Here is an 18,524-nt window from a genome sequence, read left to right as displayed (position 1 = left end):
GTTCAAGACTGATTTTTTTTAAAAGCACTATTCTCAAGGCAAAGAAGAAGGTCTGAAAACTTTTGTACTTTTGTAATTTCTGCTTCTAATTAGTGGATTGAGAAAAACTTCCTTAGGGTTTTTTTTTTTTCTTAAATCAAAATTTCAGGGGGAAAACTCCCTAAGACCAACTTTTGTACACTTCTAGATTCAATTAGTTTCTTTTTTAAAGCAATACTTCCTACCCACTGTTGCCAAGTGCACAAACCCTCCCCCATATAGGCCAGAACACCAATTCCTATGAAATCCTGCTATGTAGATTGGGAGCTATTTGGAATCCAGTTGGAACAGAAAATTCAGTATCTGAGTCATTATCTGATGGCCCAGAGCACAGAGGTTTTGTTTTCTTTCCCCAGAAGGAAAATGTTGAACCATTTGTTTTCTTTTTCCCCTTTCCTTTAATCACCCAGAACTGTATATAAGCACTGTGCTGGAAAACAAGCACATGTGAAAATATATTTTTAAAGAACTCAAGGTTGAAATGGATCCTTTGCTTTCCCTAGAAGGGTTAAGGTCCCCTTTATTTCTTTCCAGGGATGGGGAGGGAGTGGAGTTCAGAATGTAGGTAACTTCCAGGAGTGAGTCCACACATAACTGATCCAGCTCCCTGAAGCTCAGTTCCTTTCACCATCTAAAGATTTTTGGCATGATAGTGTCAGTTATTTCTGTACCCCATTTTCCAACAAATAAATATTTAAGCAAATATAATCTAAACATAAAATAACCCGTTTCCATTTCCTTCTTAGACTTATTTCTTTTGGGCATGGGACCACTGGGAGCAAAATGTTTTCTTTTTATCACACTTGAAATATGACAACCTAGAAAGTTCAGAAATCCTGGCCCAGCTTTCCTGCTCCCACTGAAAGCACCTAGCACAGAGTGGCCAACCTTCTGCCTCAACTCCCCCACATTACTAAACCACAAAGCTCCCTGGAGGGGTGGAGTGGGGGAGAATGTCCAAATTCCTACTGGATAAAGCATCCAACCTCATTGCAAAGTCAAAATCCAACAGCTGAGATTTTCATGAGTTTAATGACTCGCCAAGGTTTTATGTTCTCAGTAGCTCCTGCCATATAATATACGTAGAGAGAATCCCGCCCACCCTTCCCACCCCCTTCCCCACTCTAGGGAGGGGGCTGCCCTCAGGCGGGATGCTAACCTAGTCCGAGGGAGGCCTGTAAGTCCCAGGTCCACCCCACAGTACCTTAGAGCCCAGTGAGGTGACAGCAGGCCCGGCCTGCCCCCGCAGCTTCGGCTCAGCCTGGAGCGCAGGGAGGGATGGGCCCAGAGTCCCCACTTCTATAAGGTTGTCAGGTCCGTGTGGTGGTCCTTGGCCCATGGGCTGCAAATGCTGGCCTGGGGCAGCTGAGGAGGAGCAGGAGGAGGAGGAAGATGATGATGATGACCTGCCTTTGGTGTTGGGTAGCTTGTGGTCTTTTTTCCACTTCATCCTCCGGTTCTGGAACCAGATCTTGATCTGGCGCTCCGACAGACACAGGGTGTGAGCGATTTCAATCCGACGGCGCCTCGTCAGATACCTGTTAAAATGAAATTCCTTTTCCAGTTCTAGGACTTGCTGCCGGGTGTAGGCCGTCCGGGAACGCTTGGGCTCCCCGCCGGTGTAGTTGGGGTTCACTGCGAGACAAAATAGACAGTACAGCCAGGTCAGCGCCAGGCCACTAGTTAGGCCCCTGGCCTCTGCCGCTCACTTCCTGGCGCGCCCGAGGCCCGCGGCCCTCCAGCGCGCTCCCAGGCTGGCTGGCTTCCTCCCTCCCGCCCTCTCTCTGGCGCACAGACTCACTCCCACCCACCGCCTCACACCCACTCACTGCCCCCAGAGCCTCACAAAATTCCCCCAGATGCCCCTTTCTCCCTGGTCACCAAGGGCTCCGGAATCCCTAAGCATTTTGGAAATGCCCTTCTCCGCTGTTTCCCTCTCCTCTGAAAATGGAGTCCTCCCCCACCCCACCCTATCCCCACCCCCTTTTGCGCCCACAGCTAAGCATCCAGCCACAATGGTCCCGGCCTGCTCCCTCAGCTATAAAAATTTATGGAGAGAGTAATTGCAGCGCCAAGGAAGCTCCACACGTCCCCATCCACACACCCCCTCCGGGACCCAGGCCAACGGGCTGGGGTGGGGGCCGTGGGGGCGGTGGACCCATGCCCTTACCGGAATTCACGTGCACCTTCTTCATCCAGGGGTAGACCACAGCAGGGCTGTTTCGTGCTGTCCCGGGAGGCGGCTGCTTGGGGCCGCCGGGCTGGCTACAGGCCCGGGCACCAGGCAGGGGTGCCGGTGGGGGTGCCGGGCATGGCTCTCCCGGGGCGCCGTAGTGACCACCAGGGCCACTGGGCTCTTGCCCGTGACCCCGCGCAGGCAGCGCTGAGCCGGGACCCGGGCCGCCTCCTCCGAAGGGCTGCTCACCGAAGTCGGGACGCGGGTAGAGCCCCGGGGGCTGGAACTCGGCGCCCTGTGCGCCGCTGTAGTAGTCGGCGCCCTGCTCGCCTAGGTAGCCGCTCTGCAAATACTCCTCGCACGGAGGAAACTTGGGGTCCACATACTTAGAGTTCACCTATACGAACTCATGGCCATTAATTTCAGAAGGTAGAAAATACTAATTTTTCTCGTGTTGTCTTTTTTTCTCCTTCCATAGGGCCCTCCTACTTGCTGTCAACTGAATAAAGTTGGGCAGCCATGTGACCAGGCCAACCAATGGGGAGGGAGGGAGTTTATCACTGGGTTGGTAAGCATCTCATAATTTTCACAAATTTAACTAAATAAACGTACATGTAATCAAGTGACTTGCCATGCCACATTTGAGGGACCCACCAGATGTTAATGTTGTACAAATCCCCAGCACCCCTATTTCCAGCAGGTAATCTCAGCTTTTGTCTGCCACTGACTTTGCTAACCTTCTATTCCCCTTATACTCACCCTTCTCCTGAAATCAGCTTCCTCCAAAGTGGGCCACAGTTCAAGAGAAAATGAATCCTTCTACACAGGTACCAGGCAACTAAGTGTAGTAGGCAAGGTGACCTCTGAGTTGGGCAAAATGTCCCAGGCGGCAGAATGCCTGCCCAGCCCGCGGGAGGGAGCGGGGACTCTGCCATACAAAGACGGAGTCAGGCTTTGTCTTCATCAGGGTCACCCAAAAGTTACCAGAATCCAGCAGGCCTGAATTAAGTTAGGCAATGAGTAACTGCCATGCTTTTTGACCAGTGCTCAGGATGGGGCTATTCCTAGCCAAATTGGGCCGTGATGATAAGACAGGAGGGTCCTCAATGCCCAGTCTCTTACAGCTAGCTGAAGGTTGTGGTGGAAAGGTGGTGAGGGGACCCTCACCTACCCAAATGCACCCCAGAGGTGGCCACTGTCCTTCCTTTCAGCTTGTTTTCTTCCCACACAAGGGCGCATAAAGTCAGTGAGTCCCCATTTGAGTACCTTTACATCTCCTGCCCCTGGAGGACAGAGCTAGGGCTGGATCTAGCTGGTCATTCACTTTACTCTGCAGTACCCCAAAACTCAGCCTTCTAGCCCTGCATTTATGCAACCAATCAGGGTTTCTTCCTGCAGCAGTATCCACTGGAATCTTTATTAAAGGTGAGGAACTTCTTGAGGAAAAGGCTGCACGATATCACCAGGCACAGTCCGTCCTGCTCGAGTCCAAGGTAATGAAACAGAAAGAGGTGGCCGACCCATACCAGCTGCCTCCGTCTTTGGCTATTTCGGGGAAACTTGAAGTTTTTGCATCGACCATATATTCCCCTAGAATCGAATCTGTGACTATGTGGATACCACACAAATTCGGTTCTACAGGGTATATATAGACAACGTTTACAACCTCCAGGTCCTACCCAGGGCGATACTCAGACGGCTGCCAGCCCTGGCCTCTTCCTCTGCGCCACACCAGCCCAACACAGCCACCAGCATTTTCGGGAGACAATTCAAGTAGACTGACAGGCTTGGTAACAATTTGCAGCAACGAGTTCCTTAATTCTTTTGCCAGGGACAAGGTTATTGAGCAGCAAGCAACCAGGACATTCTTCTTAAGAAAGAAAGAAAAGAAAAAGATAATGCATCCCAGAGATGGTGGCTTTACTACCCCCTCTCGGGATCCAAAATACCTTCTCCCTCCTTATCAAATGATAATTTCCAGAAAGGAGTAAATGCCCTCAGCAGCAGAAACAAAAGAGGCAAAAAGGAAATATCTTTCCTTGTTCCTTCCCCCACTGCTTGGCTAACTCAGGTTGGTGGCCAAGCTAGTTCTCCCAGAAGCGCACATTTACCTTCCTGGGCCCTCAGTCCGACTGGCCTCTCCATCCCTGCTGCTCCTGCAAGACCCCAAGGCAGGCGCTGCTCACAGGCACCCAGCTGCCCTGGGCTGAGGCTGGCGAGCTAATGGTGAAGGGCAGGGCAAGGGTCATTCAAAATCATTTTACAAACATATCACAACGTTTCATTATTTTTGCTTTTGCCGACAGCAGCACACAAGAGTACAAAAGTTCACGAATTTTGCCCGCCCCAGCGCCTCTGTGCTGTCTGGGGCTTGCCCCTCAGTTCAGGGCATCAAGAACACAGATACACTTAGAGGCCAACCAGATTTCAGGGATAGAGGGATTCCTGGCTTGAATGAGGCTTTTGGATGCATGATAATAGGCCAAGGGTGTCCAAGTTTTTAATATTGCTTAGATGCACCCCACCTATAACTGAAAAATTAGTTTTTAAGTCTCAGATTCTGGGTCTGTGGGCAGGGAGATTCCCCCCACCAAGACTTGCAAATTAGACTGCTTACTTCTACTTTGCTCTTGGTGCATGCACACATGCCCCTAACCCATTGGTTCAACTGCTTTAGTTACTTTACAGGAATTTCCCCTATGTCTCTTTTAACAAGGGCTTTAAGGCTACTGAATCTTTTATCCCAAGAGAGTATCACCAATTTCCCCTAATGCCAAGCGCCTTCCTCTACCTGCCTTCCTAGAATAGTGGGCCTACCTAGGCATTGCCCAGACAAATTGGGGGTGCCTGATGAGTTGGGTGAGAACCCTGGGCCATGTACACATTTTCATATTTGTTAGACGCTGTGACCTGCATTTCACCTTATTGCTCGACTTGTTCAGACAGGTCAAAGCCAACGAGTTATTGATGAACAAAAGCGTTAAATATTCACCTCTTGCTCAACTGCCCATACTAATGCTTTTGATCTCCCCGGCTTTTGTGCTGTGTTCAGCTACAAGGCGCCAAATGTGAGTTTGCAAGTGAGCAGCCTTGGCAGAGATATAAGCACCTAGAACCAGAGCAGCAGGAGAGGGGGCAAGACCAGGAGGGTTCTGAGGACACCAGAGTCTCAGCCTGGAAGCCCAGTGCCCTGTTTTACTTGAACCAGAATGGGACATAGAGAGGTACTAGGTGGTGTGCAAATCTTAGGGTAAGCACAGCCCCCAGTGAGTCGACTAGATTACCCAGCCTAGCAGGGCAAAGAATCCCACCCTGAGACCAGCCCCAGTTTCTCCAACTATGAAGAGAGGGTTTTTCACAAGACAGGGAGGATGCCTGGTTCCTGCAGTCCTTGTGCATCCATCTTCCATTAAAAGAAAAACCACCTCCGTTTGCAGCGAGGGATGGGTCATTTTTTTCCTCGACTTCCCCACCAATACCATAATCTTACTGAGATGGTCCTCCTGGAGGCTTCACAGGCCTCCTCAGAAACGTACCCGTCTTTCGCAGCACAGGCAGCTCACAAAGATCCAAACCTCCAAACCAAGGAGCCTAGGAGTCCCTGACCCCACTCCACCCCACCCCTGCTGTTTCCTTAGGGCACAAGTGGCTCTGGCACAGAAATTCTTAAACTGCAGTTACAGAGAAGCAGAGGTGAACAAGAAGGATCTGTACCCTCCTCACCCAGAGCCCACACCGACAAGTTGGGGCTGGGGGAGGGGTGGGAGACGGATGTCCATGTAAAGCTCCAAATTCTCAGCCCTTCCCAGAAGCGGGCCAGCTGAACACACCCGAGACCATTGAGGTTTTTTTTTTTTTTTTTTTAAATACGTGTATTAAATAGTGGGGGCAGGAGAAGACTGGGCGAGATTGGGCCGGATTAAGCTGGACTAGGCTGAGGAGCGGGATCACGCTGGCTTGCTGTTTACTGTGTTGGTGTGTCGGTTCGAGCAGGAAGCGATGCTCCCGCTACTTAATAGGGCGGGCTGCTAATTAGCTGCAAGCTTTTGACAGAAGCGACCGCTCCAGCGGAGCTGCACCTGTGCGAGCCCGAGAAGCCTGAGAAGGCCGGGAAGGGCCAGGGTGGCCCAAGGAGATAAAGAGCGAGACCCCGCGGCGCGTCCCTTAGGCAGGTGACTGTGAACTAGGCCCAGAAAAGCTACCCAGGAGCTCAACTTGGAACCTCCACCTCCCAAAGCGAGCTCTCCTTGCCCGGCCAGGCCGGGGGAGGCAGGGCTGTTCTTCCACCCGCCCACTGCGCTGGCGCGGCCCTTCGCCCACCACCTCCCAGGATCAGGACCGCCTCTTCGCAATTCGGAAGAAACGGGAAGGTACTTACAGTGGCGCTCTCACAGTCCTGAACCTGTTGCAATGAAAACGGAGCTCACTTAAATTCCACAGAATAATAAAACAGAAAGAGATGAAACAGAAAAATGACAAGGCCCAGATCCCCTCACCCCAGGCCAGAACCAGACCTCCCTGCTTCGGGCGCCCGTCCCTGGGAACTGCGCAAAGTTCTCAAACCGCAGTGCCCAAGGGCAGACCCACAGAGAATAGGAGAGTTCGGTCCCCACCACCTCCCCCACTCCCCGCACCCTTGGGCAAAACCCTACTGGTTGTTTGGCCCGCCTCAGATTGTCTTTAGCAGGGTTTCCGCAGTGGGAAATCGGGAAGCGAGGAGAAAATGGGCCTTTGTGTCTTGCCTTCAGCACAGTCAGCCGGGTGGGTGCAGGTCTACTGGAGGGGTTGACCGGTCCATCTGTCCCTAGCCCAGCTCCCCTTCTCTCTCTCTCTCTGGAAGTAATTCAGCTTTCTTTTCTAATTTCAGATTGGTTTCAAATTCCTCAATCCCAACCAGTGACCCTCCCAAACCTGCCTTCTCTCCCCCCCTAAAAAAGGATCAGGCATGACTAGGACTTGCCTTTCCTCCTCTTCTCCAATCTAAAACAAAGAGCAATTTCCAGGGGAAATGAAGACCCAAATGATAATCAGGGAGGAGGAAAATCAATGGGTTTAAAGGTAAATGGCAATTCTTTAGATTGTTACCTAGGTCTCTGGTTATGACATCAATGTTTACGAATTATTGCTGGAGAACCCACAAACCATCTTACAAAGCAGTGGTTCTTCCAGGGATTGGTGTTCAGCTTTAAGTTTTTCGTCTTTTCCAGTTTTATTCTAGGATAGCAATCTTCTCTGAGAAATCTGAGGGGCAAAGCCATCTCCACATTCATTTTTTTCTCCCACCCAGAATCACTGCTTTACTCCACTTATGAAGTAGATGCTCCATCTTGGGGAGGAGAGAGACAGTAAGTCGCCCTTGTGAGTTAGAAGCCTTCAATTCCTAACTTTCCATGTTCAGAAGGGAGTGGGGAAAACTTAAGATTCCCATCCTATATGTCGATTTAGGTTTAGGCTTAAATTAGAATCAACTTCAATGGACTTCCCTAAGCAGAAAAGTCAGGGCAGAGCTATCCTCCCCCACCCCAGGTCCAGTTGTTGTGGAAAAAGTAAGTGACTTACTGTTTTTCTTTCCTAGTGGGCAGGGGAGCTGGGAGTAGAACTGTCTCCTTCTGAGCCCGGCGCTGGCTGGAGCCTCTCACTTTCCTATCGCTGCTCCAGGAACCAAGCATCTGCACTTGTATGCTCTAACCTAATTTATGGTGGGAATTATATTTTGGCTTGTCAACTCTCAAGCCATAAAACAAAGTTTATTGGAATCACGTGCTTGTAAATAGCCACTCAGGTCCCATCTCCGCAGAACCATAAATAACCTTTGCCTTTAAACTTTTATTCACTAAATAAAGGTTCACTGCAACTGTTCCCTCAGATTTAATAGTTCAAATATCCAGAATGCAAGGGAGGTCATATTCATATCAATACCCCAGGCTTTTCAAATACCATCTTTTCAGAGAAAGCTGTTTAAATTGGGAGATAGTGCTATTTGGAAAAGACTGGTTGGTGGGCATGTCTTATGATTCTTTGGCTGCATTCGCTGTGAGTACCATCAACTCCTTTATTTCAATCGTTTTCTAGATTTAGATGTGGTAAAGAGGAAAGTCAAAGGCCACTTCTTACTTGATAAATGAAAGAAGTTGGAAATTATTTGAGATTTTGTTCAAGTTTCAATAGAGAAAAGAGTGGTTAGGGAGAGGCTGGGTGGGCTTCGGGTGGGGATGGCAATTGGAATTAACACTTGACTTCCTCTGTATTGTTGTGGATGGGCTTGGCGAATGTTGAAGATAGCCACATGCCTAGAGCTTTCTATAATTTCCTTAGATCTGAAAGAGAAGACTTTGCAAGTGACCAAACTGCTTAAAACAGCAAGACTTGGGGTTTGGTGAAGTGAGAAAGTGGAGAATAGCCCCCATCGGAATCTTTGGCAACTGAAGCTCTAAAGAAGGTTATAAAACAATAAAACAGTCCTGGTGTGAAGGGGACAGGGTGTGAGGAAGCAAATGAGGCTCTCAAGGAACCCAAGCCCAGGAAGTCAGATGTCTCCACTCTCACCATGCCCCCAACCATAGGACTCATGGCTCACTGGTACCAAAGGGTCCAAATTTAAGTGGGATCTTCAGGAGGGCTCCTCCACCCTCAACCCCCACCTAGCCACTGCTGCTCCTACCACTGGGACAGCCTAAGAGAGGAGGAGGGAGTGTGAGGCAGTCCTGCTGAGAAAGCCCGGGAAAGGCAAAGGCACTTGGGCCCCAGTGCCTGGGGGAGGCGGGAGAGGTGAGAGTGGGGGGAGGCAGTAGGGAAGATGCCCTCAACTGCATTTAGGGAAACAAACAAAAAGAGAAATGACGCCCCCCAGCATCCTTCAATGGCCTGCTAGAGTTGCCACCAAACAGTGTAAAAACATGTGATTTTGCCTATTCAAATAAGATAACTGGCATTCCACATAGATTTGTAGGGCACACGTAATACGTAGATTTGTAAATCAAATTCAGTTGCAACAGTTCCATCTGAAAGTCCCGTAAAGAGATCCCTCTTTACAAAGATCTCTTTATATCCTCATTTCTACCCCATTCCATATGCATTTCCAAACCTGTTTCCTGATTCTGCTTTCAATAGCAGAAAATAGGGGGCTGGCTATTAGCCCAGACAGTAGGACAGCCATTCCTCTCCTTTTTTTTTTATTCCATTAGCCATAAAGGTGAATTTTTTTTACAGGGTGTGGCATCTGTGATTAAAATAATGGATATAGATAACCCTTCAAAAAGTGTTTCCAATTCCATTAGCACCAGGTGAGCTGCTTTGAAATTAATTCTTATTAATCACGTATTTAAAAATTAAAAGTTTGAAGGATTGAGAAAAGTTTGCTTTTCTATGAGTTAATAAAAATTAATGAAAGGACTAATTATGACATTTTAGGCACTTGTGATGAGTTTTTATGGCACTGAAGTAAGAAGAAGACAGTCTGAGTAGGAACACTGCTTGGTACCTAACTGGGGCTCAGTAGATATTTTGGAGTGAATGGTGATGAAGGATGGGGATTGAGACTTGCTCACAACCTTCACTGTAGCTTACACCAGAAGATAATATTATACAGTCCACTCTGTGTATTTAAACAATGACAAAAAAGAAGTAGGAGAAAGAGGAAAGAATGGGATATGTTGAGACAAATACCTTCAATCATTTTCTGATCTTAGGACACCCAGGCAAAATTATTAAGGAGAAAGTGTCCACTTCCTACAATTGTCCTTTGTCTCCCCCCCCCCCCCCCCGCCATTTCCCAATGTTCTGGGCTTCTGTAGATGAAAGAAAGAGTTGGGGAACTGGAAGGACAAACTGAGCATGAATGGGAAGAACAGAACTAGCAATGTGCCAGTGTTTTGGGAGGTTCCCAATGACTATCAATGGTGGGAGTGGTAGTAATATTGGTGTGTGTTGGTGTGTGTTAGGGGCCTTCTTTAAAACCTGTAAGGAATTCATTTCTGGGTAAAGTAGGACTTTGGGTATTGTCCCTTCCCATGTAGCTAGAAAGAGTAAGTCTTGGGCATTTCTGCCTGGTGAGCTTCCATAAGATAGGGCCCCTCGTATGACTTCTCCAACCTGGAAGCCAGACAGGAAGAGAAAGGGAAGGGATTCCAGGATGCTGCAGCTCTATTAAAAATGTAATGCAGGTCAGCCCTCTGATCACCCTATGAGCCCTGCTCTATGGCCCCAGGGAAAGATATTTTGATCATGATTCTTAAGAGGCCTCTTGCCTGGAGGTTGTGTTGAGTTCTCCTCTTAAACTAAATGTTTGCACAACCAGACAGGATAGGTAAAGATGGCACTTTGAATGAACTTCCTGGGAAAAGGTAGTTGGAATAAGGAGAATACCCAGGGTTAGTACTTTAGGACACAGACTGGGATTAAAGCCAGAGAAGTGAGCAGGGAATCCCAAGCAGGAGAAAAAGGTGGTTCCATATTACTGGTACTGTAGTGTTCAAAGCATAATACTTTTCTCCCCGCTCCCCCACAATGGAGTCATTGGGGTTTGTTTGGAGTCCTATAGAGAAAAGGTGATCCCAGAAGAAAAGGTCAATTGTGGGATATAAGACCCATTCCCAGAGAAAAGGATGTCCGACTCAGGACTAGGGGCCAGAAAAGGTTCCAGTGGTCCCAAGAAAGGCAAGAGTTACAGTAGCCATCTAAATTAAAAGAAAACTGGGGTTAGATGGCACAGAAGTCAGAGGTGGCTGGGGGGTTGAGTGCTCTCACTCCAGGCCATGGACAAAACTCAGCCTGACAGGGCTGATAGGTGAAAAGACTCTTTTCAGAGAACATCTTACCCACATGGATTTTTAATGAAGTCTAGAGAAGCAGCCCAACCACAGGCTGTGGAGGGCCTTGTGGAAAAAAAATCTATAGGCAGAAGTCATGAAGCCAAAGCTAAGGAGGTACACCTGGTTGCAGATATATGCATATGTGTGTAGCTTGAAGTAATATCTACATAACTCTTCATAAAGATATAAAAAGCCATGTGAGTATCTCACATTTCAGGTCAGCCTGGGCTACTTAGTGAGACCCTGTCTCAAAATAAAAAATAAATGCCAGGTGTGGTGGTGTACACCTGTAATCCCTGCAGCTTGGGAGGCTGAGGCAGGAGGATCACAAGTTCAAAGCCAGCCTCAGCAATTTAGCAAGGCTCTAGGCAACTTAGCAAGACCATGTCACCAGGTAAAATATAAAAAGGGGCTGAGGATGTGGCTCAGTGGCTAAGCACCCCTGGGTTCAATTCCCAGTACCAAAACAAATAAATTTAAAAAAATAAAAAAGGGTTGGGGATATAGCTCAGTGGTAAAACATCCCAGATTCAATCTCCAGTACCAGGAAATAAAGTAAATAAATAAAAATATAAAAAGAAGTTTAAAGAAGTAGAAGAACCAAAAGAGATTTGAAGAATAAAGCCTAATATATACCTTGCCATTACTCTGGCCCCAGTTAGAGTCTGATGCCTATATCATAGTGCGCAAACTGATTAAGGGATGGGGTGGATGGATGGGGGTGGTCTGTAGTTTCCTCTGCTGTTTCCCACTGGCCTTTTGTGTTCCTGCCCCACTCCAGATTTCAGGAGACTGAAGATGGTCCTTGCTCTGGGGCTATAGATGAATAAGAGAACCAGTGAGGTGGGTGTGACTGATAGGAGGAAAGGGTAGTGATGAAGAAGGTGACTGTGGGGGCTAGAAAATGGGACCTGCTCTCAGGAAGGACCTGATGCCCTCTGCAGTAGACAACATGCCTGTATGGGTGTGAGATGTCCCCCCACACACCAAGGAGCTAGGTGCACTGATACAGGTTGGTGCTAGGCACTGATTCTCAAGAGGCCAGGAACTACGATGCTCACTGAAGCAAAATGATAGGACCCAGAACTTTGTCTTCTTGGGGCTACTTCCAGTGTGATCAAGCCTCTCTCTTTTGTTCTTTGTAGAATTCAAGGATTTGATAAAGGCTGAAGATGTAGCTCAGTGGTGAAGTACTTGATTAGTGTGCATGGAAGTACTGTGTTTGACCCCCAGCAGTGCCAAAAAAAAAAAAAAAAAAAAGAATTTAGTGATTGGACCAAGTCTCTTTTGGTAAGTCTGACTACTAAGCATAAAAGGGATAATGATAATTAGAAATGTGTAACTTTAAGTACTTGTGAGTTAATGAAAGTAAAGCAGATAGATAGAACAGTGCTCTACATGTAATAGTGTTATGTAAGTAAAATTCCGCACAATCAACCTTGAAGATACTAAGATACTCTTGTTAGCCCTACTTTTCAAACTAGGAACAGGCTTTGAGAGTTTCTCCTACTTGCCTAAAAGTCACACCACAGATAAGCAGTAGAGTGTAGGTTAGAATCCAAGGAAGCTTGAATGCAGAACCAGCTCTCTATGAGACTCCCTGAATGAGACAATTACTCAACCTTAGTGGTAGCAAATGTACAAGTAGGGATGCCTAATTGTAGAGGCAGAGAAGGAACACAGCTTCAGGAGATCAAAGAACCAAGCAGGAGAGACACTGGACCAGTGGTTATCAAACATAAGTGTGTATCTAATTTGTCCTGGGGTGGGGTGTTTTTAAACTGCAGGTCCCTGGCTACCATGCTTGGACATTCTGATTCAGTTAGTCTGGGATGGGACCAAGAAACCTTCACTGAAATCAGGGAAAAGAGGGGGCAAAAGTCTGCATTGCTAGGAGACAATAGGGCATCGGTGGTGTTGGGTCAGAGACAGTTCTTGAAGTTGGGTGTTAACCTCTGGTGCAAGAAATGCCTGTACCAAAGGCCTGAAATGAGGCATATGGTGGGAGAAGGGTGCATGCACGGTGTTGAGAAGAGTAAAACATACATGTGTATAGTTCTCAAGTCACAAAGTAAATGGATTTTGCCCAGGGGTTCTCAAAGTCTCTTAGGAGTCACAGGATCAGGCCCGGGTCTAAGTGAGCTTGCTGTAGGAGGCGCTGCACAATGTACTTTTCGAGGGCACCAGGAATCTGGGGGTAGGGCAAATGACAGGAAAAGCAGCAAGAGGTGGTCTGGCTGGAAACCAACCGGCTGGGAGCAGCTTGTCCCATCATAGATCCCAGTTGCTGGTTCCTAGGAGTATAGCGTACGGAAATCGCGCCCCCTCTGGGAAGGCGGAGAAAACGAGGTGGTCCCATATCCTAGCACTGGCTTTAAGGTTCCTGGGAGCTGCCTCCTTTGCCTGTCAGAAGAGACCTCTGAGGATGAGCGAAGCATCTCCGACTCTCATCCAAGTCTCAACGTACTCTGCCGGCGGAGGTCAAGGGCCGGGAAAGGGAGGGGCGGCTCACGTGTTCTCTCCTTCCCCCGACCCGGGCATCTGCGGCGTGCCGCAGCCCGCGAGACGCTTGTCCTACAGCGCCTCCTCCTGGACAAGGCGCTAGACAGCAGATCAGGAAGACAGCTCTGGAAACCCGAGCTCTGGGCTTCCGTCAGTCGGCGGAGGTCTCCTCGCACCAGAGGCTCGTCCTCAGGTCCCGGGGGCTGTCTCTCACCAACCCACCCCCTAGCACAGACAACAAGCTCGTGGCCCAGAAGCAAGCATCCCCCATTAATTAGACGAGCCCAGGCGGAAAATCCCTCCAGTTTGTCGGTTTATTTATTTATTTACTTGACTGCTCTCCGCTGAGCCGCTCCCCTCACCCCAGCCCTCGAACGTGCTGCGCTGGCGTAACAAGATCCGGGAATGGTCTGCCTGAAGGATTGGCCTTAAGTTTGGCGGTTTGAACAGGCGCCAGGAGGAAAGGCCTTTTCCCAAAGCAGACGCACCAGGCTGAAAAAACCTATACACTTCCCCGAGAGTCAAATATATCTATGTCTGTATCTGTAAAAATACCTTTTAAAAAAGATTGTTTCCTTTGGCTACTGACTCATATTTGCAGCCTGTTTCTAAAATACAGACTTAAATTGGGGTTGGGGTGTTAAGGTCACGATTGAAAATAATATAGCAAGGGCAAAACTCTTTGGCTATATTTAGACGGAAGGCTGGAATAAAGGAATGAAGAGCAGCGAATCCTGAGGGAAGGGGTAATGGAGAGATCCGGTTGTATCTTCCTGCCTTGAGTCCACTGGCCCCCTCCCCCCATCGGTGCTGCACTGGTTGAATCCCTGGGCTGGGCTATTTCACTGCACATGCGCTGCGCGGCGGATTAGCACGCGTGGTCGGCGTTGCGGGGACTGAGTTGTGCAGGCTGAGTGCGGTATTCGGCACCATCCTCTGCTCCTGCGCCTGGCTGCAAAGGGGCTTCGAAGCCCCGTCTGGAAAAGGCAGGAAATGTACTTCTCTTTTTCAGGAAAACCTGTGCTAAAAGCCTCAACCGCTCTGATTTGCAAGCCCTGTTCCGCCGAAACCAACAAAATCTCCATATTGCCAATGATAACTGTGTTGTCATTTGGATCTGAAATTTCACATCTAGGGCACTTCTTTCCCTGAGTCGTCCATCAAGACGGGGAAAACCACCTATGTTTAGAGAACACAACTTTTCCCTCATTCTGCAAAAGTATCAAGTCTAAGAGACCAGTCCCTAACAAGACGATATCTATTTACATCATTTCCTAAAACGTGGCCCTAAATTGTATTTAAATCGGAATCTGAGTTCTTGGTATCTTCGCCCCAGCTTCCAGTGCCCCCACAAACCCTGCCTGGCCGCCGCACTGCGGCAAGGCCGTAAATACCTCTAACAGCTGCCTGCCAGCCCAGGGTGAAATACTGTCTTTGTTCCGATTTCTCCTGCCTCTCGGACTCAGAGGACAGAACTCTGGTGAATATATTTGTTTGGAGGAATATCTGATGGGAAAACACGTTGGTTTTTCAGTCCTAATCTTGGCCACATTTGTAAGAGTGAGCTTTGTTCTTCTTCCTGGTCCTACCAGAGATCACAAACCCGGCTACAGCCTGACCCATAGACACTCCAAGGCCCGGACAAGCTATTGACTTTCTAATCTATAAATGAACAGAGGTTTGTCCAAGGACACTGGGAGTTACACTTCCTAGCCCCTGAGCTCTTAGGGTATAAGTGTTTTTACATTTCGTTTCATTTTTGTTGTTGGTTTAACAGAGACAACGGGGGCAATTCTGTCAGTTTCAACAACCCTAACTAGTTCCCCAGTGGACTAATGGCCTGGGTTGAAATGTAATTTGCGTTATTCCTCTAGATGCAACCAACCATATCTTTCTAATAAGCTCAATGCTACTGTGGAGCTTACAAAGAGCCTCCTCAATTCTCTGTATCTGCCTATGACATCTCTGCTGCATAATCGAACCTGCAGACCACCCTAGTTCTTGGCCACTGGAGCTCACTGGGCCAGGAACCAGGGGAAAAGTGTACGAATATCTGAACCTACAGCTTCTCCATTAGAAAGAACCACAATTCCACTCCTATCCCTACCCTTGCAACCAACTGACCTCCAGTTCCTGGCAAGGCCTATGAATGAACCCTGATCAAGTCTGCTTCTCAATAGAGAACTCTTTCTACAAAGAATGATCTCAACATCATCAAATTGTATTAAAGAAATAATTACAAATTATAGAAACTCCAAATAAAAAATATCACTCAGGAGTTTATTACTTGCTAGTGATCAGTGTTAGTGACTTAGAACAATTCTGTAGATGTCACCTAGCACAAATTGTGGCCCTCCATTTTGAAATGAACATGATCCCGTAGCTAATAACTAAAAATACCTTTCTATAAATATGGCACATATTGTTCAGAAATGCTCTTCCAGCCAACACTATTACACTGAAATATTTGGGGGAACAATAAGAATTTGCTACTAAGTGCTTTGGGGATGATACCCTGACATGCGCAGTTCAGCCCCATGCGCAATGCGGCAGATTGTCTAAAGGTTTTCATACTTCACAACGTCTTCACGAAGGAATCGGTAATAGGATTTGCAAACTGCTTTCTCAAGTGCCATTCAAAATCTGTGAGGGAAAAACAGTATATTTTTCTGCAAAGTTTTTTTTTTTTTTCCCCCAGCAAATGTGTGGTTCAGTAGTTTTGAAGCAGAGAGGAAAATGTTGCTATGTAATGTTTATTGATAGGCAAAACCCCCAATACATTAGAAAGCCAAAAGACCTTCTTCTATTATGGCAAATGAGAAACACACCCCCGGTGTTGAATTTACAAGTGCTTTGCATTTCTGAAATGTCTGTAGGTTTATCCTAAGACCTGAACCAGCTTTTTCCATACTATTATGTCCCAAAATATGCATCCATTTTGTGGCATAAAATAATCCAAATTCACCTGCAGACGATCAGATGTGAAAGAAACCTAGTTTGAGTTATTAAAAAATCCTCTCAGAACCAAAGAAATATTTAAAATATTTAAAATTTTACCCCATGCCCAAGGCCCAATAAACCCTAAACCCTAAAAATTAGCCAGCATCATTCACAAAAAAACCAAGCACACTCTTGAGTACACAGAATCCACCCCACCCTCATGCAAGCCCTAACCCTCAAAAAACACCTGTCACCCTTTCAGGTACCTTGGAACGTAGGCAAACCGCAAAACCAATGTCCTATTCTACAGGGTGCCTTTACTGACCTCCACAATTTCAACAAAGCTAAAATATACAGGAACCATCTTCACACCCTCCCACCCAGGTCGGGATTGGGGGTCTCTCGATTTACTCATCTGCTGCTGCCCACCTCTGGAGGAAACCAGACTTCCCCTTTCCACTTCAGAGCCCAGCCGGTCCCCACCAGGGCCCCAAGGGAAGTCCTGGGGATGGATTAGCGGGTAGAGGCGCATACAGGGACCCCCAGGTTCCAGGGATGTGTAAGGGGCTGGGCCGGGCTCCTCAAACGGCGCTAGGCGGTTGGCGCTTCGAGTGCCTCGCAGGCAGCCCTCGTGGTGCGGGGAAGGGGCGACTCTTACCCGGAGGCTGCCCAGCTGGAGGCGGCGGTCGGCCTCGGCGGCTGCTGTAATCCACTAAACACTGCCCGGCAGCGTGCACTCGGGGCAGCGGGGACTGGCTCATGTTGGAGAAGAAACCGCGTCGGAACCGCGCGGCTAGTCACTCCTAGCAGGCCTGCGGCTGCCGACAAACTGTGTCAGCGCCCGCGGGGGGCTCGGCGCCTGGGGCTCCTTCCGGGCTCCCCACCAGCTCCGGAGGCGGCCGCGGTGCGGCCCCAACGAACGGCGGTAGGGTTAGGCCCGGCGCGGGGGAGAGCCGAGGCCGCAGCGGACCCCGAAACCCCGCAGCCGCCGACTGGAGCCCACCTCTGCAGAGACAAAGGTTAGAAAAAGAGGGGGTGAGGCTCTGGGAAAGCAGAATGCGGGGGGAAATTCGCCTGGGAAATCAGGAAAAAGGCCGTGAAGGCGAGCGGCGCCTGCACATGACCAGCCGCAGCCAATGACGACCGCAAATAGGTCATAAAAAGGTCTATTACCAAGTTGTAAATTTTCTTCAAACAAAAAGGAATTTACTGCAATTCCTTGCGGATTTTGCACATACAGCTCGCAAGCGCCATGTTTTTCCCTCTTTCTCGGCTCTCTTTTTTCTCGCTTTTTGCTGTCCTCTCCCTCCCTCTCTCTTACTCCCTCCTTTCTCTCTCTGTCCCTCTTCTCCTGTCCTTTTTCCCCCCTTGCCTCCCTGGTCTGTCTGTCTCTGCCTCTCTCTCTCTTCCTCTGTCCCTCTCTCCTTTCCCCCCTCGCTCCCTCCCTCTCTCCCCTCCTTCTCTCTCTCTTTTTTTTCTAGGAACGTGTGTGTGTGTGTGTGTGTGTGTGTGTGTGTGTGTGTGTGTGTGTGTGTTTTATTTGGCTTAAAATCTCTGCAGTTGGCTGCCGTGTAGGAAATAAATGGGTGCTCAGGCGCTGGGGAGGTCATTCCTCCAGTAACCCCCCAACATCTTCCCCTACCTTGGTCACTTGGCTTTTCCTCCCCTCCCTTCACAAAAGGCTTGCCCAGCGGGGTAGCCAAGCATTTTCATTTTTATCCTCTTATCTAGGGTAAGCCAACCCCAGTGATCTTTGCCCATAAAACCTGGACTCAGCAGATCAAGAAAGCACAATCTCCCCTCTCACTCCCCACTCCTCTCCAACATAAATTCGTGTCCTTCCGATTTGCTAGGGATTCTTTGGTAGAAGTACCAACCGGTCCAATGGCTGGAAATGGTTTTAGGTACTTGTCGACATCTCCAAAGTAATAATTTAGGGTAGCCACTGTTTAGGTGGTATCGCCACAGAAAAGTCCTCCTGGACAATCTTGGGTTAGGAAAAGTAATCACTTGGGATCCCCTTTGAAATCGCTTGCTTTAGGTCCCCTCTGAGAGCA

At 48.4% G+C, this 18,524-nt stretch overlaps 2 protein-coding genes across 5 annotated transcripts in view; both read right to left on the bottom strand.

The window, feature by feature from the left end:
• Hoxd3 (homeobox D3) overlaps positions 1-17,536 on the bottom strand; it is a 37,388-nt gene extending 19,852 nt beyond the window's left edge. For 2 of the 4 annotated variants that reach the window (XM_047545473.1, XM_047545475.1), the window contains exons 1-2: positions 2,210-2,346; positions 1,244-1,577 (exon numbers count right to left, since the gene is read on the bottom strand). The gene's annotated coding sequence lies outside the window, so the exon portion shown is untranslated. Of the gene's footprint in view, positions 1-1,243; positions 1,578-2,209; positions 2,347-17,125 lie in introns of those variants that run through there. The other 2 variants (XM_047545483.1, XM_047545484.1) reach the window with 1 other exon arrangement.
• On the bottom strand, positions 85-2,980 carry Hoxd4 (homeobox D4). Its single transcript, XM_047545488.1, is given in 4 exon segments — positions 85-1,374; positions 1,376-1,674; positions 2,210-2,614; positions 2,617-2,980. Coding segments are annotated over 4 exon segments (756 nt in total). The 5' UTR covers positions 2,633-2,980; the 3' UTR covers positions 85-1,338.
• Positions 17,537-18,524: the final 988 nt, after the last annotated feature.

Source organism: Sciurus carolinensis, chromosome 3 (assembly GCF_902686445.1).
Source record: "Sciurus carolinensis chromosome 3, mSciCar1.2, whole genome shotgun sequence".
Lineage (NCBI taxonomy): Eukaryota > Metazoa > Chordata > Mammalia > Rodentia > Sciuridae > Sciurus > Sciurus carolinensis.
The sequence above is the reverse complement of the archived record's forward strand: the minus strand, read 5'-3'. Positions and strand labels throughout refer to the sequence as shown.